Source organism: Panthera leo, chromosome F3 (assembly GCF_018350215.1).
Source record: "Panthera leo isolate Ple1 chromosome F3, P.leo_Ple1_pat1.1, whole genome shotgun sequence".
In the NCBI taxonomy this organism is placed as follows: Eukaryota; Metazoa; Chordata; class Mammalia; order Carnivora; family Felidae; genus Panthera; species Panthera leo.
Window position 1 is genome coordinate 18,750,725 of NC_056696.1, and position 25,947 is coordinate 18,776,671.

A 25,947-nucleotide genomic window follows, 5' to 3' on the forward strand; every position below is an offset into this window, starting at 1 on the left:
AGGCTCCAGAGGATGCTGCAAAGGGGAGCTGGGCATGCCAGGGAGCGGGTGATTAGGGCACAGCACTCTGAAAGCAAACGAGTCAGTTCTTAGCAGGGGTAGAGGAGTTTAGAAGGCGGTGAGGAGTCTCAAGGCAAAAGAGGCAGTGCGATCGTACTCCAAAGTATGTGGGCTGCGTGTTTTATGTGTGGGCAACACAAGCAGGGGGTTTAGAACCGTAAGTAATTTTTCTTAGTGGATGAAGGACCCAGTCTATTTCTCTCCCTGTTCTGTACCCACCTGTGGTCAAACATCCTCACCTGTGTCAAGAATTCACAACCATGCTCTCGGTGTGCACATATGTGTGTGAGTATGCATACACACGTACATGTGTTTTGGGGGTGGGACTCCTTGAGATAGCCTGCCTCGAGGCAAGCATTATTACGGAGGCTGGAGACACGTTATTTACTTCCCCAGCCTATCCATTCATTGGAAATCAATTGGAAAAAATAGCTGCTTGGGTTTAGCTGTTCATTTTTGTAAATTACTTATTTTGAGCATCTCATTTGCTTATTTGCGCACTCGGCATATGGTGACTTTTGGTAACTTCAGAGTGAGGAACTTCAGAGAGAATAGGAAGATCTACGGAGTACGATTCATGGCATTTCCATTTAATGCTTCTTAGGTCAGATGCGTCCATTTCTCCTTTCTCCCAGTGTCCGGTGTAAAGTGAATTTGGGGCATTGTTCTTTTGAATCCCAAATGATTGAAGTAGGAAAAAAAATACAGGAGGCTTGTGGCAAAACAAAAGAGAGAGAAGCAAGTGGTCCCTGAGAGGCTGGTGGGGGGTTATTAGACAGTAAGCAGATCTGTTCACAACACATTGTGCGAGTGTGTGTGTGTGTGTGTGTGTGTGTGTGTGTGTGTGTCTGAGGGAGAGAGAGACAGAGAGAGAATACACACCAAAAAGACTGCTCCAAGACAGTATTGATTGTTATTGATTGTGTAGGCTGCGGCTGCTGAAGGAGAAAGCCCGAGATGTTTACCGGGGAAACCGGAAGTCGTGCCTGTCCCCAGTGCCTCAGTGAGGTGGAGAGGTTGTCAGGAGGAAGGAGGGGCAGGGAGGAGGTGGAGTGATACATCGAACTTATTAGCTTTGACATCATCATCGTCTTTCAATGAAACAAACAAGACGATAATTACAGGCAGAGGGAGAGGGAGAGAGGAGAGCAGGAGGCACCAGAGAGAACAGGTCCCCTGAAGTACATGCTCTTCTGCCTCTCTTTCCCATCTTCCCAGGGACCCACGAGACTCCCAGAAGGTGAAGTCAAGGGCTGTCAGACTCATCAGGTTATTAGGACACCAGACTGGCTTCCCCAAGGAGAACTTCACGGAGACTTACAACATACCAACAAGTTGGAAGGGGATTAGAAAACCTTCACCACTCCACACGCCCAAGCACCGGGCTGAGGGAAACACTGTGACCTGCACAGGCAGACTGGCAGCTGGATGGGCATCTGGCTGAGGAGGACATCTGGAGAGCAAAAGCTAAGTACCAGCTTGGAATTTTGTGCCCCCAGAATCCTTTTGCATTTTTAGAGAATAAGCATCAAATTCTGTGTCTCTGTATGCAAGTTCTTCTCGCGATTTGTTTGAAGGTTGCTCTATCTTAGGTTAAGGGCTACGAAAAGAACGTAACTCCTAGGGAAGGAAGAAGGAGAAAGCCATGAAAATTAGAAGATCAGCGTCCTTTGAATGACTTCAGGTAGCGAGGGGTATGTGTTGGTGAGGGAGTGTGTGTTTGAGAGGGACTTGGCTCACCTCCATCCGTGGGTCCCTCCTGTAGTATCAGCGAGGGGAGGGGCCAGTGAAGAAGGGACAGAAAAAGAAAGAAACCTGAGCCGAGTGGGAGGAGGTTCAGAGGAACCCGGAGAAATGAACTTCATGCTGCACGGACTAAACTAGAGCCAGGAGAAGCAGGTCAGGGGAGAAGGGAGAGGGCAGCACAGCTCACGCAGCACAGCGCCCCGCGCAGGGAGCCCGAAGACGCACTCCCTGGGTGCTGCTGCTCCTGAAAGTTTGGTCCCTGAACGAAAACAGTTTCCCCGGTGACTGCGAATCCACTGCTAGCCGTCTCCTCCTCTTCTCCCCCATCACTCCGGTGTGGTACCCAGAAGTTGACTTCTGGTTCTGTGTAAAGAGCTGGGGGAGGTATGATGGGCCCAAAGATCCTGAGAATAAGCCTGGTGATTCTGGCCGGGTGGGCGCTCAGCACTGCCGGCTCTGAGCCGGGCTGGACACGCAAGAGGTCCCTGGCTCAGAGGGGACGCCTGAACCAGGTGCTGTCGGAAGGAGAACGCTGTTGGCTGGGGGCCAGGCCGCCAAGACCCAGAGCCGCTCCCCAGCATCATCTTTTTGGGGTCTACCCCAGCAGGCCTGGGGACTACCTGAGGCCCTACCCCGTGGGGGGGCAGGGAACCCGCCCCGCGGGACGCAGTGAGCCAGCTGCCGCGGGGGCTGCGAGCCCAGCTGGAGGTGTGGGGCTGAGGGGCACAGCTGAGCAGCCAGCCGCCTCGTGGGACAGGGATGGTCCCGCTGGGCGGTCTGAGCTTCGGGGAGACGATGACACTTATCTTGGTGATGGAGGATCCAAGGAGTCTCTAGGTGAGGCTGGGACTCGGGAACGCTCGGCCACGGCTGCCACGGCTGCTACCACCTTTGTGGGCCCAAAGGAACCCAAGCCAGAGACCCAAAGCAAGGGCCGGGCCAAGACCAGGCGTCGTCGCCAGGTGGTGAAGGGGCAGGTAGGGGCCGTGCAGGGAGAGCCCGGTGTCTCTCCCCAGCGTCTCCGGCCGCTGCCGAAGCATCCCCTTGTGCACGGGTTCAGAACGAGTCCGTCGGAGGACGGCATCCAGAAGGGTGGAGGGGACCCCTCCTGGGAAGCAGAGTCCCAGGGAGGACTGCCTGTCTTGTATTTCTCCGGGAGGCGGGGGCGGCTCCTGCTGCGTCCAGAAGTGCTGGCTGAGATTCCCCGGGAGGCGTTCACAGTGGAAGCCTGGGTGAGACCGGAGGGAGGACAGAACAACCCAGCCATCATTGCAGGTAACGGCCCACTCCTGGGCTCTCCGTGGTCTTTGGGGGACGGCTGGCTTCACGTTTGACGGGGTTAGGTGAATCGGGCACAGAGAGGAAGGGGGCAGGGGCAGGAAAGCCAGGAAGAGGTGGCCAGGGAGAGAGGGGGAAGGGCTCTTATTCATCAGCACGGCCGGACTCCAGACATCATCCACGATAATGACTCTAACCACAAGAGCATTGTCCCAATGAGTATTGATCTCCTGTGGTTCTGTACATGGCGCTTGCACTTAGCAGACCTTCGGCTCACTCCCTACCCCTCCTTAAAGGGGAAGGTCTCTGGGTCTTTGTCAATGGGGAAGAGGTATCGCCCTCTATTTCCCGTAGCCTGGGGACCTTTGATGCTGCACGTGAGGACGTGAGGACAAGGACCCGTGCAGTGAGCCAGGCCCGGGGTAGGGGTAGGGGGTGCCGGGCCGTGGGAGGGGCAAGCCTGGGCCGCGGGAGGACAAGGTTGCCAGGTGCGCAGCCATAAATCCTGGCAGTTCCCCTTGCTTGGAGCAGCCCTGGAACTTTGCAGAAAACCACTATTTGGCCCGGGTCCTGGAGTCCCTGTTGCCTGTCCTAACGGTCACGTATCCATCCTGAGAACAGCGGGGTCTGCTGGAAAAGGTGGGCGCTCCCACGCCAGGCCACTGGTGTTGTTTGAGGACGTAAAAAGGAACCGTGTAGAACTCTATGGTTTTGGTCAGAGGTAACATCTCAGAACTCTACCCGTATGTATCTTGCACTATACCCAGATCTTGGCTTTCACAGAAAGTCACCCAGAAGGACAAAGAAAAGGATGGCATTAGGAACAACTATTCTGTGGCCTTCCTGAGGTTTCCAGCAAGCGGTGGGAGTTAGACCTGTAGGTCACCGTGTACGGTCTCATTATCCCTTTGGGTGCCCCCCATGATGGAGCCTCACACCAGGCTGGGCACATAGTGGATCCATTGTAATCTCATTAGTTTGTATCATCTACAATGCCCTTTGATGTTTGCCAGTCCTGTTTGCATCGATGGGGAAACCAAACCACGGGAGGTGTGCCAGACGCAGAGCGGGAGCAGAACCCCTGAGCTCCTGAGATGCTTGACAGCTCCCCAAATTAAAAACTTCTCAGGTTGCCGGATGCCTACAAATAAGTTTCAGCCTGGAGAAAGAAACCTGGAGGGAGGGAACCTCTTTCAGTGGGGTGTTGCTGGAACATCCCTTCTGGACACGCTGTCTCCCCCTCTTTGGCTGCAATTTCTCCTTTGGAAGCTGGGATTCCCAGACACTGAGCACTCTAGAGTCTTGTGGTTTTGCTTTATTTTAGTTTTGGGTGGGAGAGGGGGCGAGAGGAGGGAAGAGAGAAGGGGCTGGGCTGTGAGATAGGTGGTGGCAGAGAGAGAGAAGGAAATCCTTATTCTGGGGCCAAATGGAAGAAATAATGAGATGATTATCTGATCGGAGTTGGCAGCTTCACACCTTTTCCCAGATGACATCTTCTTGCTGCCTCATCTCGCTTCCTAGTGCCCATCTGCCAGGGAAACTGTGCTTGCAGTCTAGACCGAGACCCACGACTCCGCTTCCCCCGCCTCCTGCAGTAGCCACGGAGGGACCTGGGATCAGTTCCCTGGCTGTGAAGAATTAGAGAAGGCTCCAACAGGAATATATGAGTGAGGCTCTCAGACACTGTTGCTTTCAGTTATTAAAACCCAGAGCTGAGGGAACAGATTCAGGCCTGTGGGTGCCTGCCCTCTGTCCTATCCCTTCTGTGTCCTGTCTCGTGCTCTGCAGAGAGTGGCATCCTGAGCTGATTCCAGTTCCGGCGCTCCGTGGGGCACGTCCCCACCAGCCCCCAGTGCATCTCCCTCCCTTGCCCACCTGTCCACCACCAGCCACCCTCCCTCCTCAAATGCCACGGCACACACACTCCGATCCTTCTCTGAAGTGCCCCTCTGAACTCCCTCACGTCCCCAAGCATGTAAAATTAGGCAGGAAATCTTTTGCAGACAGTGTAGCCTCTGGGGCTTCTCCCTCTTGAAATCAAAGTGGACCCCTGTGGTGTACTGGTATTTCCCCTTTAGGTCCACACCAGGAAGGTTGAGGGCAGGGACTACCCAGGTCTAGCTCCTCTCCACCTTCTGCCCTCTATCTTTCTTCAGAGCTGTGCACATCAGAACATCTTCAGGAAAGATTTAGGGTAAAAGTCTGGGAAAGATGGGGGCTGGGAACGACGCCTTCCTTCTTTAGGATTTTAGCGGCCGGGCTCCCGAGGGCATAGGCGTCTTTGTCCACTCACTGTGCTTAGCTCCTGTGGGCCCTGGCTGAGAGACACGAGGTGGCCAAAGAAAGGTCTCCGTGGGGATAAAGGTCTCTGATTGGTTCTAACTTGCTTACTCCTATCAACAGACCAGGCCATCTCCCCTCTCTTACCCAGCACTGGCCCTGTGGCAGGTCACTGCCTGTCCCTGGGCCGGTGGGCCTTCACCTGTGCAGAATAACAATTAGATCGTGTGCCTGGGAGCTAAACGTAATTCAGCCTTTGAAGTTCTGCTGCACCACTGAGGATAATCTGAGGTGCTAGACTTGACTCCCATGCTCTTTCCCAATGGCTCTCAAACCTCAGCTTCTACCCACTTAGCCCCAGCCTCCCAGTTCTTAGTCTCCCAAACTTGGGGCATTTTCCGTTCAGCAGAGACATCAAGCCATTCAGCCACACTGGCCATGGTGAAGGACCCCCCCCCCACCCCCCCCCCCCCCCTGGGCCCCCCGCCCCACCCAAGAGATGTGGGACCTCAGGGAGTACTTCGCACGCAGGGCACTAGGTGGCAGTGTTGCTTCACGCACAGGAGAGGAGGCGGCTCCAGGGAAGCCACGTAGTGGGGAATGTGTCTGGTTTCTTGGGTTGGTGCCCCTGCCCTGGCCTCTGGGTTGTCTTGTTTCATCCCCTCCCAGGGTGTTGTTGGTAGGCATCCCTTAGGGTCGGCTTCATGCAAGTATTTTTTTGCAGGACCTGTGTGATAGGGCTAAGATGGCATTTTGGGGGTTATGACCACCCTGCACTTGTAGCAACTAGTAAAGAAAACAAAATCAACTGGAGTTACCTCCCCCTCCACCCCAAACTCCCACGTTCTTCCAAAATAGGAAGTTGAACTCCAGAATGGATTGCCGGAATCCTTTTATTTACGGGCAAGGGCAACGCAGGCCTCAGCCTTTCGGTGCTGAGCTTCTCTCTGGCCCCTAAAGGGGGCGTGATGGTGCCGACTCCCTACCCCCCACCCCAGAGGTAGGCACCCCCAAAGTTGCCTGTTGCCTGTGCTCTGAAGCAGGGCAATGGAGACCTAGGAAACGGGCGTGTGCAGCTGCTCCAGCGTAGAGGCCTCCCTAAAAGTCACTTCTCAAGGGCCTGGCAATTTAGGGACGTGGGGCCAAGGAGGAGTAGCCTGAGGTCAGGAGCCCATTTGGTTGGACTTTTGGAACTCAGCAGTGGACAGAAGCCAAATTCTGTCCCGTCCTGATGAAATCCTTAAGCTCCAGCACCCACCCCTGAAACCATCCTGTTCCTTTCCCTCCTTCTCAACTTCCTTTCCCCTCCTTCAACCCCAGCGTACACAGAAGAGAGACTTTTAATAGGTTGCTCCTCACCCATAATTGATTTCAAATGTTCCCTGCAGTTGCCCAGCTGAGTAACCACCTGCAGCTCCAAGTTGCAGGAGACTGAGTCAGTAAGTCCACGGCAGGGTTAGAGCCTGGGCCCACGTTTCTTCATTCAACAAATATTTACTGAGCGCCTTGCCATGCAAAGCCCGGCAGGGCACTGTAGGGAATACAAAGATGTCTAAGAAACTGTCCCTGACTTGAAGACCAGTCTTCCTCCTCTGAGGATCCAAGTTTCAGAGCATATCCCAGTACAGAACTGGGGAGTCAGACCGGCCTGGCCTCAGATCCCACTTCTGACACTTACCAGCGCTCTGTTCTCGCAATCCGTTGAACCGATTGGAGCCTTGGTTTCCTCACATTGAGAAATGAGATAATGTCTTGCGTTGTTTACATAAGTCATATATGTAAAGTGCCCAACACGGGGCTTGGTCCATGGTACTTAGGACTTAGTATTAATGGGGGGAGACAGTCATCACTAAGCGCAGTGGGCATGAACCTGCTCATCTTTGGTTCTACCCACCAACCTGTAATTTTTCCTCAGGTGGGATGTTAACTTTCACTTCTTAGGAATTTAGTGAGCTAATCTGTGAGACAGGAATGGTGGTAAATAGGAATTTTCACAAGATGGTTTCAAGATGATTGAGAACACTAGAATCAGATGCTTAAAAGAACTCTGTTTTTTAAAATCATGTGTTCTTTTTAGCTTGGGCAGTACTATTTTGAATGAACTGGACAGTGGCACTGAAGCTTCTTTGGCATCCCAAACCTTTGTGAGAATCTGATGAAAGCTGTCCTTACTCCTCAGAAAAATGTACATGTTCACATAGTTGACACAACTTTCAGTGCTTTTTGGGTTTTCTTGAGGGCTAGTGTCTAACTGGCCTTGTTTAGGCACCTTGATGACTCTGTGTTTTGTTTTGAATGACATCTAAGAAATGCGATTTCACGGGATGCTAAGATACCCCCTTCTCCCAAGAAGGGAGCTGCGTCCTCAGGGTAAGAAGTTTCATTGTGCGGAGCACGGAGCTTCACAGAAGACAGGTTCCCATACGCAGAAGTGTCAGTGTAGACATGAAGAGAATTTAAAAGGGCCAGATGTGCTCTGTCCCCCTTTATCCAGTCTTAATGACAGGGGAAGAGCCACATACATACCTTTCTCAGAGCTCCTCTGAGAATGAGGCGTCTGTGACCATCTCCCTCAGCTGCCTCTTTGTATGTGACAATAGCGGTCAAAATCGGAGTGGTGGCCCTCATGGGACCCTAAGGAGTTACCCATTTCCTTCCACATTATAGCCCTGCTCCCTGGACCGGGACCCAGATGTACAGCAAAGTTATAGCACCCCTACCCTTTGCATGGAAGAGCCATGGACACGCATGCCGACGACAGTCCCTGGGGGTGGGTTTGCCCACCTTGGCGAGGACGAGATACGTGAGCGTGCTTGTGTGGACGAGGCATGTGCCCTGATGGTTGTAAGTTAGCATCTGCCCATGAGGACTTTGTATCTTGTGCCTGCATGCCCCTCCAGAAGGGAGGTGACGTCTAGTGTGAGAAGTGAAACGGGCTGTTACTCCGTCCCTCCTTTCACCGCTGCCTGCTGAGCCCCCTGGCCATGCGGCCTTCCCGATTCCCTGTGTGAGGGTGATCTCTGCTTCCCCACTTCCATAGCCCTTCGGGTGTGGTTTCCTGGGGGCACACATTGCTTCCTGCCTCGTTAGCTCTGGCACATGTCTCGTTTCTATCTGCCGAAATTTCCTCAGGAGCCAAATTCATGTCTGATTCACTTTTGTCATCCCCAGATATCCAGCACGGTGTTAGGCTGTCACTTACGTCTGCAGGACACGTAAGGTAGACATTCGATTCCTGGACACCCATTAGGGATGAGAAAAATGGTGAGAGGAACTTTCTGAAACCGGCAGCTCTTTGGAGAACGGGGCCGTGGCTCTCAAATTTCGCTTTTGCTGACTATAGAGGTGCGTCAGGGGCTTGGGAGAGGAGCTGCCGGGTGCGGGGCCCCCTCCCACCTTCATGGGAGCAGCCCCTTTCTTCGGGCAGGGTTCCTCAGCCCGAACAGTAGCCTTCCACCAAACCTCCCTTCCCTCTTTCCTTCCTTCCGGGTCAGACTGGCAGCATGGACTGATGGCTCCCCCAGCCTTTTCAGGCTCCCATCCTATTCTCTCTCGTAGTTGTCGCCCCTAATTAATTCGTCGCACATCGATCCCATCTTCGCATCTGCTTTTGCACTGACGCAGCTAACTAACACAAATGCAGATTCTGATTCAGTAGGTCTGGGGCAGCCTGAGATGCTGCATTTCTAACAGACTCCTAGGTGATCCTGCTGGTGTGGGGACCGTATTTAAGTAGCAAGACTCTAGACTTGTGAGTTTAGAGCAAGGGTCAGCAAACTTTTTCTGTAAAGGAACAGTAGAAAATGGCTTAGGTTTTGCAGGCCATCCTCTGTTGCGGCTATTCTGTCATTAGAGTATGGGAGCAGCCTCGGACGATCTGTAGATGAACGAATGTGCCTGTGTTTCAGTAAAACTTTATTTACAAGAACAGGTGGCACGCCAGAGTTTGCTGCCCTGTGGTATTAAGGGCACTTCCTGTATGCCGTCTGTCTCCCACAGCCCTCTCTTGCTTTGCTTCCTAGCTCTGTGCTGTCCAGAATAATACCAACCGAGGGGCTATGGCAGTATCCACACCTTCTTTTCAAGTAAAAACAAAACTTCCCAGAGATTTCCTTCCCACAGGCAACAAGTCCTGCTAATTTCTTGGTCTGATCATTCCAGGTGGAGTTTATAGTGACTTATTTTCTATTTAAAAAAATAGCATTGAAATATAACTTCTATACCATCACGTTTAAACTCTACAATTAATGGTTTTTCTTTTTTAAGAATTGGGAGACTTTTATCAATCTAAGTTAAGAAGGTTTCATTCTACCCCGAAGAGACGCTGTCGCCCTTAACAGTCACTCCCCATCTCCCTCCTCACCTTCCCTTATCCACCACCACCAGAGACACCGCTAATCTCTTTTCTGCCTCAACAGATTTGCCTATTCTGGGCATTTGGTATCTGAACCTGGCTTCTTTCACTGGAGGCTGATCATGTTTAACATGTGCCAGAGTTTCATTCCTTCTTATTTGCTGAGTAATAGTCCGTAGATCTGTCACACTGTATTCATCCATTCTTCGGTTGATGGACACTGTGGTGGCCTCCACTTCTCGGCCACTGTGAACACAGCTGCTATGAACGTTGTGCACAGGTGGACTTACGTTTTTATTTCTTTCGGGTGTTTCACTCTGTGTTTAACATTTTGAGGCACTGCCAGACCACTTTCCAAAGTGGCTGCACCAATTTGCAATCCCCAGCCATGCGTGAGGGTTCGGTTTTATATTTCTGACCCTCAAAGTGAAAAGGGTTCCTGCGACTTCACTGATGATTAGGGCCATTGCTTACATCTGATGGCACCTGGTGGTCCTTGAGAACTGTGCTGTTGTCTTGTGTGGCGGGTAGAGACACCTGGATTCTGGTGCTGAGGTCTCTGCAGTCACAGGGAACCCTTACTGGTGGAGGCGGATGCTGTCATGAGGCTCCCTCCTCCAGCTTCTCAAGGGCACCCTAAAATGGCCCTTTCTTCCCTGAACCTAGCTCTGCATGGAGGGAGCTCTCCTTTGGCCTGAATTGCGTTGCTTTCTAGTACTTTCCACACACACATACACATGAGCCCTAAATTACATGCACATGGGGAACATTCAGGCCCCCAGCAGGCATAGTACATCAGACTGTGATGGGGCAGCACCTGCAGAAAGAAAAGGAGAAGAGAAACAGAGGAGGAGGAAAAATAAAGCCCGTATGGCTCCCTCACAATGCCCTGAACTTTCTCCTGGGTTCCAGCTTTGGGTTCATTGCTGTCGCCCTGTGAGCCATTCTGTTCAGGGCCTAGTGTCTGACTCACAAGGGGCAGATTTGGGGCTTAGGGGCCGCCCAGGTATCTGTGGGGGAAGGAGAGTCACTTCCCAGTGGTAGCACAGAGGAGTTTCCTCTGAGTACGACCATGTGACCATCCTCCTTGTCACACTCCAGCGTCAGGCCTGACCCCTGTTATTATCAGTTATTATTAGGGCCTTTCCTGTCCTCACCCGCAGCCTTAAGTTCGTGCCTCTTAGCCCTTCTATGATCTCAGGGAGACAAGATCCTGAGGACGGGCTTTGAGTGACCTGCGCGGTGCCATTAGCCGCTCTCTCCCCGTCCTCTGTGAGCCGTGTGTCCTCTCCCAGTTCTCAAGGATGACCCGCAACCCGTGGGGACTCTTGGCATTGCCCTTGGCTGGAGCACAGGTTGTCGAGTTGGAAGTGCTCAAGAGTGTCAGGGCTGGGAACCAGGAATCCCCTTTGGCAGCCCAAATAAACTCATCTGCTGTTTGTCACCTGCAACACTTTGTCCTTCCTCCCTGCCCTGTCCTTCACACTCTTCTTTATTGTTCCTCTGCGGCTGCCCCTCAGAGTCATTCAGAATGTGTGCTCTTGGCTCCTTCTTGTTCCCATCGTAGCCTGCTCCTCAGGGAGGCCAAATAAAGAGGAGAGGGAGGCTGCACCTTAGTTTGGATTCTGAACATCCGTTAGCTTCAGTTCCTGATGCCATAAACAGATACATAAACTCCATGCTTCTGCTCTCCAGTACATGGAATCTGGTTACTCTCAGGGCTCGTTGCATCATACACACTGTGACCCTGGCACCTTCCAGAAAGCATATCTTAGGCTAAGTTTGTGTCCGAGAAGTAACAACATCCTCTCTTTCCCATGTTCACTGCCTACTTTAAAACAATCCTATTCTTTGAATTTATTTATTTATTCAGGGATTTTTAAAAACTTTTTTTTTTGTGAAATTTATTGTCAAATTGGTTTCCATACAGCACCCAGGGCTCATCCCAACAGGCGCCCTCCTCAACACCCATCTCCCACTCCCCATCAACCCTCGTTTGTTCTCAGTTTTTAAGAGTCTCTTATGCTTTGGCTCCCTAACGTTTTTTTTTCTCCTTCCCCTCCCCAATGGTCTTCTAATAAGTTTCTCAGGATCCACATAAGAGTGAAACCATATGGTATCTGTCTTTCTCTGTATGGCTTATTTCACTTAGTGTAACACTCTCCAGTTCCATCCACGTTGCTACAAAGGGCCATATTTCATTCTTTCTCATTGCCATGTAGTACTCCATTGTGTATATAAACCACAATTTCTTTATCCATTCATCAGTTGATGGACATTTAGGCTCTTTCCATAATTTGGCTATTGTTGAGAGTGCTGCTATAAACATTGGGGTACAAGTGCCCCTATGCATCAGTACTCCTGTATCCCTTGGGTAAATTCCTAGCAGTGCTACTGCTGGGTCACAGGGTAGGTCTATTTTTAATTTTTTGAGGAACCTCCACACTGTTTTCCAGAGCAGCTGCACCAGTTTGCATTCCCACCAACAGTGCAAGAGGGTTGCCATTTCTCCACCTCCTCTCCAGCATCTATAGTCTCCTGTTTTGTTCATTTTAGCCACTCTGACTGGTGTGAGGTGATATCTGAGTGTGGTTTTGATTTGTGTTTGCCTGATGAGGAGCGACATTGAGCATCTTTTCATGTGCCTATTGGCCATCTGGATGTCTTCTTTAGAGAAGTGTCTATTCATGTTTTCTGCCCATTTTTCACTGGGTTATTTGTTTTTCGGGTGTGGAGTTTGGTGAGCTCTTTATAGATTTTGGATACTAGCCCTTTGTCTGATATGTCATTTGCAAATATCTTTTCCCATTCCGTTGGTTGCCTTTTAGTTTTGTTGGTTGTTTCCTTTGCTGTGCAGAAGCTTCATGAGGTCCCAATAGTTCATTTTTGCTTTTAATTCCCTTGCCTCTGGGGATGTATCAAGTAAGAAATTGCTGCGGCTGAGGTCAGAGAGGTTTTTTCCTGCTTTTTCCTCTAGGGTTTTGATGGTTTCCTGTTCTCACATTCAGGTCCTTTATCCATTTTGAGTTTATTTTTGTGAATGGTGTGAGAAAGTGGTCTAGTTTCAACCTTGTGCATGTTGCTGGCCAGTTCTCCCAGTACCATTTGTTAAAGAGACTGTCTTTTTTCCATCGGGTGTTCTTTCCTGCTTTGTCAAAGATTAGTTGGCCATACGTTTGTGGGTCTAGTTCTGGGATTTCTATTCTATTCCGTTGGTCTATGTGTCTGTTTTTATGCCAATACCATGCTGTCTTGATGATTACAGCTTTGTAGTAGAGGCTAAAGTCTGGGATTGTGATGCCTCCTGCTTTGGTCTTCTTGTTCAAAATTACTTTGGCTATTCGGTGCCTTTTGTGGTTCCATAGAAGTTTTAGGATTGCTTGTTCTAGCTTCGAGAAGAATGCTGGTGGAATTTTGATTGGGATTGCATTGAATGTGTAGATAGCTTTGGGTAGTATTGACATTTTAACAATATTTATTCTTCCAATCCATGAGCATGGAATGTTTTCCAAGTTAGTTAATATATAGTATAATAATGATTACAGGAATGGAATTTAGTGATTCATCACTTATACCTAACACCCAGCTCTCATCCCAGCAAGTGCCCTCTTTAATGCCCATCGCCCATTTAGTCCATCCCCCCACCCAACAACCCCTCCAGCAGCCCTCTGTTTGTTCTCTGTATTTAAGAGTCTCTCATGCTTTGTCTGCTTCTCTGTTTTTATCTTATTTTTGCTCCTCCTATCCTGTGTTCATCTGTTTGAATTTTTTTAAAAAAGAGAACATCCAGGAAATAAATCCAGCGGCCAAACGAAAACATCCCAGTTGTCTTTATGAGGCAGCAATGAGTGGTGGTGGAACGCGGTTCTGCCCGAATATACAGTATGGTCACGGGACCCCCGAGTCTCAGAACATTTGACCTTGACATGGCAACCAGTTGGGATACCAAGACTAGTCATTTAGCTCATTTCTGGATTAGAAGTCCAGTTACTAATCAGAGGGGAAGTCACAGAGTTCAAAAGTTAATCAATCCATTCGTGAGTCATCAGTTGGGCGGTGACTCAGCATTTGCTCATTTTCGTACAGATCATTGCTGTACATTTTAGGAAGGTTAGGGAGGAACGGAGGTAGCTGGGTTCTGTTTGCTTCTTCCTCCACTCATATATTCACTCATCCAGTATATTGAACTTCCGTCAGGCGAAGTTTCAGGCGTTGGACCGTGTGCTGGAGAAGCAAAGATGGGGAAGCCAGGGACTGTGCCTGGAAGGCGCTCTGTGCCCAGTGCGAGGACCTGTAACTAATGATCACAGCCCAGCCGCTGGCCGGGGCCGGTTTACCCCGAGGAGCCTGAGGGTTCCCTACGGCCAGGGAAGGAGAGCTGGTGACCAGAGAGGCAGAGGAGGCCTGGGAGGCAGCAGAATTGGGGAAAGGGAAAAGGATGGGTTCCCAACATGTCAGATGGTGCAGGGGTGGCCAACTGGCAAGCCTGACGTGGGCTCGCTTAGATCCAGCAGTTAGAACATCACTGGCGGCTGGGGCGCCTGGGTGTCTCAGCCGGTTCAGTGTCTGACTCGTGGTTTCAGCTCAGGTCATGGTCTCACAGTTTGTGGGTTTGAGCTCTGGATTCTCTGTCTCCTTCCCTCTCTCTCTCTGCCCCTCTCCCGCTCATGTGCACATGCGTGCTCTCTCTCTCAAAAAATAAAAGAAACATTGAAAAAATTCTTTAAAAGAATATCACTGGTGGCTTGAGAGAGAGTTTCCACTCCAGAGTTGGGGTCCTGGGAGGGGACGTCCCATTACCGTGAGTGGAAATATGAATGAATGGCTGGAGGGTGAAGACAGAGAGCAGAGTCTTTTTTTGAAAAATTTTTAAATGTGTTTATTTGTTTTTGAGAGAGAGAGAGAGAGAGGGAGAGAGAGAGACAGAGCACAAGCAGGGGAGGGGCAGAGAGAGAGGGAGACAGAATCTGAAACAGGCTCCAGGCTCTGAGCTGTCAACACAGAGCCCGACGTGGGGCTCGAACTCATGAACCACGAGATCGTGACCTGTGCCGAAGTTGGATGCTTAACCGACTGAGCCCCAGGTGCCCTGAGAGCAGAGTCTTGTGCACTCTCTACAGAAACCCGGCTGTGAGGGAAGGGGGTGAATGTCAGAAGCAGACGCAGGTTCAGAGAGATTTCATTTCAAGGTAAGAGAGATCCAAGTCTCCAGGCCTTATTATAAAGCACTAGTAATCTAAAGGAGGACACAGCGGCGGCACCTGGGTGGCTCAGCCAGTTAGGCATCTGACTTCAACTTAGGTCATGATCTCACAGTCTGTGAGATTAAGCCCCACGTCTGGATCTGCACTGACAGTGTGGAGCCTACCTGGGATTCTCCCTCTCTCCCTCTCTCTCTGCCCCTCCCCCACTTGTTCTCTCTCTCTCTCTCTCTCTCTCTCTCTCTCTCTCTCTCTCTCAAAGTAGATGAACTTAAAAAGGAAAAACCCTAGTAATCTAAAGTAGGACACAACATAAATGCAGGGGAAAATAGCGGAAGGTGAAGTAACAAATGTAAAGTGTGCATACACAGGCCCCAGTCATTCCAAGACCTTACTGAAGAAGTTTTTCTTCGACAATAACTCATGGAGTACTTTGTGCCAGGCCTGACTGTGGTCACCACACAAGCCTGAACACATGTGCTCCTCAGAACAAGTCGAGGAAGTGGCTGGAGGAGCTGGAGCACAGAGCAGAACAGGATAGGACGCTGCCCAAGATCACACAGCCTATTCATGCAGCCCCAGGATCGGAACCTGAGCGCTCTGTTCCTAGACGACACGCTTTTGCCCGCTGGGCCAAGCAGTCTCTAACTTCTATGGCAGGAGCAGGAAGGAGTGGGGGGCCCAGCCTATCCCAACCGAACCCTTCCCTGTTTTGTTGTTTTGTTTTTTGTTTTTGCTCTCAGCAAAGGGCTCCATCCACACAGGCCAGCACTTAGGAGTTCCTGTCCCACACGGAGACCCCTCGCCCCTACCGCCCTCAATATATATCCCATGTAATACCAGGAACCAGTCACCAAATCATGGCTACTTTACCTGGACAGTATCTTTCGGACCTGTGTGGCCACTGCCTTCCTTTTGGCCACATTAATTGCGGACGTCTCTCACCTGACGGATCGATTCATCCCTCGGCTAATTGCACCAAAGGGAGTTTTCTCAAATACAAAGCAGCTCAAGTCACTTTCCTGCCCCGACCCTTGGGTGACCACACTGTGTGCTCAGGGTCAAGTTTTGCTGCCTTCATTTGCCACACGGGACCCTACTTACGCCCTTAGACTCGTCACTGCCCTCCAGGATTGACACATGCTCACAAACCCATTCCCATACACACACACGCACACACACACACTCACTCAGTTAATTCCTTCAACACCAGACTACAAGCAGTGACACAGATATACCACTCTTTCCCGAACCTCTGGCCTCTGCCCTTTGCCCTTTTCCTCCCAACAGAAAACCGTTTCCCCAAACCCACATTCATCTAACTTACTCTAAGTCACTTCCTGGCTTTTTAGTTAATATGATTTCCTCCAGGAAATCTTCCTTGGTCTCACTGACGTAGGTTTGTTCTCTGCCAGGTTCTCCCAGTAACCTGTATTCAGCCTTATGAAGACACTCAGAGCAACTTCCCGTAATTCCCATTCCACGTTTATTTATTCAACAGATACTTACTGGGTTCCTACTGTGTGCCAGGCACTGTGCTGATGTGAAACGGATGCACGTGGCCCCTACTCCTGTGCCATTTCTCTCCCGGGCCAGCTCCCCACTGAGCTATAGGCTGCTTGAGGTCAGGGGTTGTCCTTTGTACATGGCTGCACCCATGGCACTGGGTGCATTATCAGCAAATAAAGCTCATCCAGCACAGGTTTGATGAGCATGAATGAATGGGTGAACACACGAAGGGCGAGATGTAGGTCTTGATGCAGACTATAGAGCGAATTCTGTCTGGAAGTAGACACAGGAAGCATGGTAATCTCCAAGTCCTATTGATTTAGAAGGTGGCCAAGAGGTTTTAAATTCACTCAACAATACCCTAGAAGGAGTGGTTACTCAGCCCCCACTTCAACTTCCTCAACTCCCCAAATCTATCAATACTTGAGAGATACTGACCAAGGTCTAGTCTCCTAGAAAAACTGGATATGATTGCAACTTGGTTTAACTATGATTCTTTCTTTTTGTTTTTGTAAGTTTATTTATTTTGAGAGAGAGCATGTATGCAAGTGGGGGGGGGGGAGGGCAGAGAGGGAGAGAAAGAGAGGATCCCAAGCAGGTTCCACACTGTCATTGTGGAGCCCGAAGCAAGGGCTCAAACTCACAAATTGTGAGATCATGACCTGAGCTGAAATCAAGAGTCAGAAGCTTAACTGACTGAGCCACCCAGGTGCCCCTAACTATGATTATTTCTAAATTTTCAGAAATTATCTCTTCTATTTATTTGCTTCCTCTGGTTTGAACATATGATCTCTTTCTCATTCTCTCCCTAGAACTTTTGTTTTGTGCTTCTGTTAACATTAGAGAAAGGAAGGGATAGAGAGTATACCTAGGGAAAGTTAATCTTGTTAATCTGAAGGAGAGGCCAAGAAGAGACCTGGAAACTTTCCTTGGGTTCCAAGTATTTCCAGCCTTTGCTCCTTCTCTGGTTCCCTAAAAATCTGGAGTTATCACAAACGGTTTTTTTTTTTAGGGGGTGGAATTCTTTTAACATAAAACACAGGCGGTACCTAGCTCCATTATTTTTAATCTATTCACTCACTAATTTATTTATTTGACAGATATTTATTGAATACAAAGTAGGTATTCAAGAACTATTTTGAAATAAGTTCCAACTTTATGGAGAATAATAATAAACACTAGCCATAGCAGAGATGTATTTTAGACATTGTTTGTTTCAAGGCACATTAATATTTTGAAATAATTGCACAATAGAATATCCTTATAATCCTTATGATTCTAGCCTGTGGCATGCGTCCTGTGGATGGAGGTAATCTTGGGCACGGCTCCCTCCCTGGGTGTGGCAGTCTTACTTCGCCCTTGGACAGAGTGCTGAGTGTCACTGGCCTGACCTTAGCCAGGAGCAGCCATGGCAGAGGAGGGGATGTGAGCAGGTGGCCCCACCCCTTCTGGCTTTCTGCCCACGGCAAGGTCTGGGAACTTAGGAGAGACGTGCCATATGCTGGCTGCAGAAAGCCAGGCAGGAAGGAGGAAGGCACCTGCTGACCTTGCTGTTCCTGGAACTTCTGTCACCATCCCTCCTCCTGGCCCTGCCTCCCACCTGACTGCAGACTTCCAGTCTTTTCTCTAGTCCAGAACCATGGTGGCTTCCACCTCCCTCTCAAGTTCAAGCTACTCAGCTCAGTGGCGGGAGCCCTCTGATTGCCTGCAGGCTTCTGGGGGCTCGGCTGGATCTTGATCATGTATGTGTCACCCCAGCACCCAAGACGGGGTCTGGAGTGGAGTGGGCACTTTGAATAGAATGAATTGAGAATAATCTAGCCACTTTCCACACACAGAACCTGCTCTCTCCTCACTCCCAGAGTCAACTGCTTTCCCAAGTCAGGGAAGTCTTATCTCTCCCCTCCACATGACCCCCCTCTTACCAGCTCCTGGCCTCTGCACAAACAGACTCCCTACCTGAAAGGCCCTACCTCGATCTCTTCCTCCATCTAAATTCTTTCTTTTCCTTTTTTTTTTTTTTTTTTTAATTCTTTCCTTAATGTAGTAGTTAGGAATTCAGGATCTGCAGGCAGGTGTTCTGGGCTTAAGCCCTTGACTAACTGTGTGAACTTGGCAGGTTAAAGTCCCCTCATTGGTAAAACTGGCATCACGACCATTTCTCTTTCATAGAATTGCTGTGATGATTAAATAAATTAATGCACAGCATGTGCTTAGCGCTGTGCCTGGGGCGTAGTGTGAGGTCAGTCGGTGCTAGTTGCTATTTTCATCCTTCCATGGTGATGTGGTAGCACGGGAAGGACCCAAAGCCTTCAAGACACTGCCAGCCGATGGGACCGGGGCTGGCTCATGCCCCTCTTCTCTGAGGCCTCCTCTGTCCATTTTGGTCCATGCAGATTCGCTTTTTCCTGAGCTCCTACGCGTAGATGTGCATGTATATCTACTGTGACACAGTTGGGCATTGTTACTTGTAGCGAAATCTTGATACACTGGATTCCAACTACCCAGTATCCTCAACTAACCATAATGTTTTAGTGGTTCCACTTTTTTAGGAGATAGAAGCATATGATTGCAAGATGAATTCAAAGGAGGGATCTAGTAGAAACAAAACCTGCCCATCAAAATGTAGGTTCAGCTCAATCCTTTCTACCCTCTGTGGACTGTCACAGGATGTGTAACAGTGAGAAGTGATGAGAAGGATGAGGACCTTGAAGTCCTTCAGGATGAGCCTAGAGATCCCAGGCATGGACTCTCAGAACAACATGGGCCTGGTGACAACCCAGCCCAGCCTCTACTTCACAGATGGGAACGTGAGGCCCAGAGAGGGAAAGGCACTTTCCAGACATCACACAGCAGTAGGCTGGGACCAGATTCCAAGTTTTTTGGTTCCCAATTTGGTACTATTTCAACTCTTCCAGGTTGCTTTTGGCCAATTTAAGTTTCTTGTTGGATGGGGAGCCTGGGTGGCTCAGTCGGTTAAGCTTCCGACTTCAGCTCAGGTCATGCTCTCATGGTTCGTGAGTTCCAGCCCCGCGTCGGGCTCTGTGCTGACAGCTCAGAGCCTGGAGCCTGCTTCCGATTCTGTGTCTCCCTCTCTGTCTCTGCCACTCCCCTGCTCACACTCTGTCTCTCTCTCTTAAAAATAAATAATAAACATTTAAAAAAATTAAATTTCTTAGTGGAAAACAGAAGAAAACATTTTAGAAAGACTTTCAATAAGAAAGGGAAAAAATATGATTTTAGTCCTCATTTAACCTGAAATGCCAATTAATCACCCATTTTCCTTGTTCTTTCTCTTTCTCATGCAGAGGCCAGGCAGCCAAAGCTGTGTCACAGCAGGGCTTGACTCATAGGTCAGCTTGAAGTGTTCTCTTTGAACACTGGGCTCTGAAGACTCACCTGGATTTAATTTGAGAGCACACACCCCGAAGTCTGTTTTTTTCTCAGACTTTCAAACTGGTAGAAAAGGGAGCTCTGAGCCTTTAGGGTCTGATCGGCATAATATTTGGGTTTTGTGGGCCTTTGCACCCTAGAAAGCTGTCAGGGTCTCTGTGGGTTAATTTGTGACCACACAGTAGAGGCAAAAACGTTCAGATAGTATTAAGTAAACATAGACAGTATGTGTTCACCGAGTGAATATGAGACGTGTTGGACGAGTACTTAATACTGTGATGTCTTGCTTTACGAAAACCTGATATGCAAACATCTGACCTTAGTTGACTGATAAGTTGGGAGGTTATTTTCATTGTACAAGGATCTTCTCCAAGCTTCCTTTGACTAAAGGCTCCTGCAGCGCCTCTGAATCAAGTATATATTTAACACCATTTAAACACTTCTTTGATTCTGTAAACCATACCTAGCGAATGAAATGGCAAAGCAAATTTTTGAGAGAGGTCTCAAAAGTATTTATTTGGCGGAGGAAAGGAGAACCCAGGATATTGGTGTTGGTGCTCTTCAGTTGGAATTTTAAGAGTTCTCAGAGGGACCTTGATAGAAATGGGATAAGGTTGCAGAAACAGGGCGGAAGCCCCCAGCTGTGGGTGCCCCTGTGACTCTGTCTCCCCCAGGACTGGCCTGTGCAAGGTACTAAAGTGTCTTCTCAAAGACAAAGAGATTCAAAACACTCCAGGGGTGGGATTTCAGATCATTCTCTTAGCTTTTGCACAGCCTACCTTCTGCATTTGGAGGCTGTGATCCTTTCTCTTGGCTTGCTGGAATGCCAAGGACTTGCTTTCCTAGGGATGCCAGTCTGCATCCCTAGAACGTGTTCTGGCAGGCTGAGATGCGTCTGTTGTAGTCTAGGTGGGCTGCTGAGGGAAAAGGGGCCCAGCCCACACCCCTCCCGAGGCAGACACTCATCGAGCAAACCAGCCTTTCCTCGTTCAGGCATTGATGGCATGTTCGCGGAATCCAGAATCACAGGACCAGCGGAGTGTGTGAATGAATGCTCGGGAAATTTCATACTGTTCATTCTCAAAGGTTATTAAAAGTGGTCGAAATTATGTTCCCCTCCCAAAAATCCATGTGTTTAAAATTACTAATTAGGAGACCGTTTTCTTTTTTTTTTTTTTTTTTACTGGGAATGAGTAGATGTAAGGAACATTTCAGCACTTTTAAAACTTCCAATATTTATTTCTTTATGTGGGAGAAAAAGAATTAAATGTCCTGAGATGTCCTGAGGTACTGATGATGTGGTCGCATCATCTCACAACCCTGGCCGGCAGTCCCAGAAACGGGGGCTCCAGCTGAGTTCTGGGTCCTCTCTGGACACTCTGGAACAAGGCAGAGGGAGAGCCACGATGGTGTCCACAGCCCATGTTCCTTGAGAGCAGTTCTGTAGGCCACTAAATGTGTGTCACCTCTGAGGCCTGACCTTCCGTCCGGAGCTCCATCACAAGCAAAGAGGACTCCTTCGTAGAAATACTGGCGAATGTGTCTCCATCTGCTCTCCATGCAGTGCCTGGGGGTGGAAACCACCTGCCAAGGAAGGTCTGTCTGATTGCCACAGTCCCGTGGATCCCAGGAATACGACACCCCTGCCTCCACCCGAATAAAAACCAAGATACCAGATGCATGTCAAGCTCTCCTCCAGACACTGGTGCTCTGGAGCATGGCATAAGGAGAGCATGAAGACAGTGCCCACCATTCAGGGGTCTCTGGAAAGGAGACAGTCAGCCCCAAGATGCGTGTTTAATTGGAAGCCTGCCCCTCGGGCCACAGTCAGGAGGGTTAGCTAATTGGCCTCGTCCACAGAAAGACAAAGCTCCTGGGTCTGCTGCCTCTTGCTTTGTCCTACGGGTGGTAGCCGTTTAAGCACCCTTTCTCCCTTGGTACGGATCTGTGGGAGTCAGGATCATAAACTCACTGGCCACCAAAGCCTGACAATGTGTTCCCTGGCAACAGTGGCAGAAATTGGGACACCAGATAGGGGTATGTGTTTGGTGACACCATCATTACAGTCCCATGGGACCAGGGGACGCAAGCTCCCCTGACCTACGGAGCCAGGAGACCGAGGGGGCATCCCCTAGGCAGCAGCCACAAAAATCAGGGCAACAGATGTGTCTGAAAGCTGCTTCCCGGGAGTTACTGGAGCTCGGGGCGCAGTAAAGAGCAGCACCGAGAGAGCCCAGCCAGTCTGCATCCCTAGAATGCGTTCTGGCAGGCTGCGATGCGCGTGGGCATCATTGGACAGAGCATGTTGGACACCTGCCCCTCTGGCCAGCACTTGAATGTCAGCAGATGGGCTTCCTTCACTTGAAGTCTGGGCAACATTGGCTGCATCTGAGCTGGACCCTGGGCAGGTGAGTCAGAGCGCACCGACTCTTTGTGGATGGCTCTCAGATCGCTAGTCGTGTCTTGTCGGGACACAAGCCCCGTTCGTTTTCAAAGTTAGATGTTCTGGGGGGGCTTGTCTCTCAAGCGTGTATCTTAAACGTTGGGGTACCCAGTGAGGGGCTGGAACCTTTCACTCCTCAGGGAGAACCTTTGGGCTTGAGTTCCCTCCTGGTTGTGGGTCACTATGCTGAGGATGGGGTTTGTGGTGAACCCGTCCCGGCCTCTCCTACCTGCTTGTTTGCCAGATGGACAGTCATCACTCAGCCAGGCTGTAGGTTTTTTATTTTTTTATTTTTTATTTTTTTAATACGAAATTTCTTGTCAAATTGGTTTCCACACAACACCCAGTGCTCATCCCAACAGGCGCCCTCCTCAATGCCCATCGCCCACGGCTTTAGGTTTTATAAAGAAGAAATGGTTCCACATGTAGCTGCAGAGCTGGTGTGTCTATGGGAGGAAGTGAATTCAGGGTCTTCCTGTGTTACCATCTTAGACATTTGCTGAGTTTTACCTCCATCTGTCTTATTTTTGAAAATTTTATTTATTTACTCAGTTATTTATCTTTCAGTTTTATTGAGATGTAATTCACCTAAAGCACTATGTAAGTTTAAGGTCTACAGCGTAATGACTTGACTGTATATTATAAATTACCACAATACGTCTAGTTAACTTCCATCATCTCATATAGATACAAAAAAAAGAAAAGAAAAGAAAAACGGGGAAAAAAGGTTTTTTTCCCTTGTGATGGGAACTTTTAAGATCTATTTTCTTAGCAACTTTCAAATATACCTTACAGTGATGTGAACTATAGTCATCATGTTGTGTGTTATTTTCCCAGTACTTCAACTTACAACTGGACGTTTGTACCTTTTGACCCCCCTTCATCCAATTCCCCCAGCCTCCCAAAAATGTTATTTCTGTAGGTAGAATAGTATTCTACCAAAAATATATTGTTTGGGTGGACTGTACTGTTTTTCTTTTACATATATATGTGTATATATATATATATATATATATATATATATATATATATATACTTTAATGCTTACTCATTTTTTGAGAGAGAGAGAAGACAGAGCACGACTGGGGGAGGGGTGGAGAGAGAGGGAGACACAGGATCTGAAGTGGGCTCCATACAGGCTCTGAGCTGTCAGCATAGAGCCCGACGCGGGGCTCGAACTCACGGACCTGATCATGACGTGAGCCGAAGTCGGACACTTAACTGACTGAGCCCCCAGGCGCAGTCATGGATGAGGGTGGGAGCGGAGGAGCTTTATGTATCGAAGTCACTAGCTAGCTGAGCTCCATCCCTCACCCACTGCTGACAGAGGCCCGTTCTCAGAGATCGTGATCTGCTCTCCTTTAGAAGCCGGCTACTCGTAGTGTGGTGTGAAGGCCAGGAGCGTTGGCTTCATCTGGAAGCCGGTTGGAAATACAGAATTTGAGGTGCCGTCCGGGTCCTACTGAATCAGAATCTGCATTTATTCGGGTCCCTGGGTTGTTCATACCCACAGTAACCCAAGTAAGTTGTTCGGGGAGATCTGAACAGCCCTGGACTAGAGTTGGCCTGTTAGGGGGTCTGTGGACCCTTTCAGCCTGAATTTGTAGGCAGACACTGTTGATTAAAGGTAAAAGGTGGTAGTGTTTGGATTTAGCTCCCTTGCTAGCTGCTTTCTGAGGTCCTGTGCGGGCCATGGCTTCTGAGGTTGCAAATGCCTTTGGATTCTTGTCCCCGACCACCTCACTCTGTGCTTCCCTGCTCTCTCCTCTCCCTGCCAAGCCGCTGCATTGACTCTCACCCCTGCCTGAGCGGTCTCTGGAAAGCTAGGGAAGCCCCCCATCCCGGTTCTGACCATCTCTGCGCACAGCGAGAGCGTGACTAAGAGGAAGAGTGGACTGCGAGAAGATGTTGACAAATGTGCTGGGAAGATGCTAGTGAAACGTTCCCAGGAGGATTTTCCCACTCTGTGCTCTAATTTATAAAAGCTTGGACTCACAGATAAAAAGCTGCGCCTAATCCCGTCTGGAAGGAAAGTTATCTAGAGCAGCTGAAAAACACCTCCCTGGGCTGCTTTTTTCACTTTCTCCTCTTCCTGCTGACATGGCCCTGCTGTCTGCCAGGTTGTGTGGTCCTTGATGAATGGCCTGTCTCCTCCTCCTTGGTCCTTTCTGTTCCCCTCATGGCCTCTCTGGGGGGGTAGGCTGTTGGGTAAGTAGTTCTGCAGAAGGCAGTAGATATACGTGTTGGGTGGCTGGGGGGCGGGGGGGCGCAGGCATAACATCCTGAGAAAAGACCTTGCCTTGTATCAGGTTGATTTATGGTCATGACCTAACCTGGCTCTGTTTTTTGCTCATTTTTCTCATAAAAACAAACTTGCACCATACAGCATGTTTTTTTAGTTACCAGAGCTGATGACACTGTGCATGACTCCTCTGTTTTGTTGAATAGAACTTCACCTTCCTGGAAGCTGATGGGCCTTCTGGGAGAAGCAGGACTCTCCCAACTCTTATTCTCCCAGAAGTGCAGAGAGAACTCTGCCGTGGGGCTTTCCTGAAAGTGACGTTCTGTGGCCATCCCTGTGCCAAGGGCAGGATTTCTGCCTGGGCCTTACCTTATCTTCCACCACCTTGGCTTGTGGTTGTAGTTAAACGATCCCTTCTGCGGGGCTCTGCCACGGACAGGTGCTCTCTCCAAAGTGGGGCTTTGCCCAAGAGAAGATGTCAGTCGGTTTTACTGCATGTGCTGTAATGCATCTGTTAGGAGCCACAAGGAAGCAGCGTATTCTGCGAGGGTTGGGGAAAAGACGTCTAGCGTCACGGGACGTCCAGGCACTCACGGTTACACGGTGAAGAGAAAGCTCAGTCCCCGTTGTGTCATCCCTCTGGGTCACATGCAGTTGTAGGGCTTTTGGGCCACACTGCCTGTCTCCCCTCCCCACGCCCCACCCCCACCCTGGTGGCGAAGGTTTCTTCTCTGAGTCAAGACTCATGACTCAGTTTGACTTGTGGAACAGAGTCGATGCAATGCGGGAACTACAACCCATTCCTCTCTTGACCCTGTGGGAAATTCATGGGTGTCCGAGACAGGCTCTTGCCCTCACGGCACCCTCAAATTGCTTGATGGTGTAAAGAAAATAGCACAGTAGCATGCAGCTCCCTGAGCCGCTCTGTGGGACGGTCAAGTAAGTCTTCACGGACAAGATGGAGCTCAGGCTGACTTCCAAAGGACATGCTCATGGGTGGGGGGCATTTCACAGGAAGGGAGCTATATGGCATTATTTACGGGGCTAGGACATTGATGTCAGAAAATGACATGTTGACTGGAGAGTGGGGTTTAATTGGGGGCGTGTAAGAGAATGAATCTCTATGCATCCTTCTCGGCATTGGGCCTGCATAGCCTCTCATAGCCTTTTTTTTTCTTTTCCATTTACTTCAACAGTCTGAAATAAGTTCACATAATGTTCTTGAAACACAGATACTCCTTTGTTTTGAAGAAAAGGGTATGAGATGCTCCTTTCCCCCTTTTGTCATTACCATAAAATAAGAATGCCAAGGACAGGTTGATTCCTGACAGTTCTCAGAAGATTTTTTTTTTTTTAATCGCACTTTATATTGACTTTTATAACTCCTGGAGTCAATGATACTTTCCTCATAATTATGATGCCAAGAGCACTGTGGAAACGT

The 25,947-nt window shown here is 49.4% G+C and overlaps 1 protein-coding gene across 2 annotated transcripts in view; it reads left to right on the forward strand.

The window, feature by feature from the left end:
- The first annotated feature begins 2,106 nt into the window (after positions 1 to 2,106).
- The window catches only part of PAPPA2 (pappalysin 2), a 269,518-nt gene continuing 245,677 nt past the window's right edge, over positions 2,107 to 25,947 (forward strand). For both annotated transcript variants that reach the window (XM_042925583.1, XM_042925584.1), the window contains exon 1: positions 2,107 to 3,081. In XM_042925583.1, coding sequence (XP_042781517.1) covers positions 2,193 to 3,081 — 889 coding nt within the window. In that variant the 5' untranslated portion in view covers positions 2,107 to 2,192. The remainder of the gene's footprint in view (positions 3,082 to 25,947) is intronic.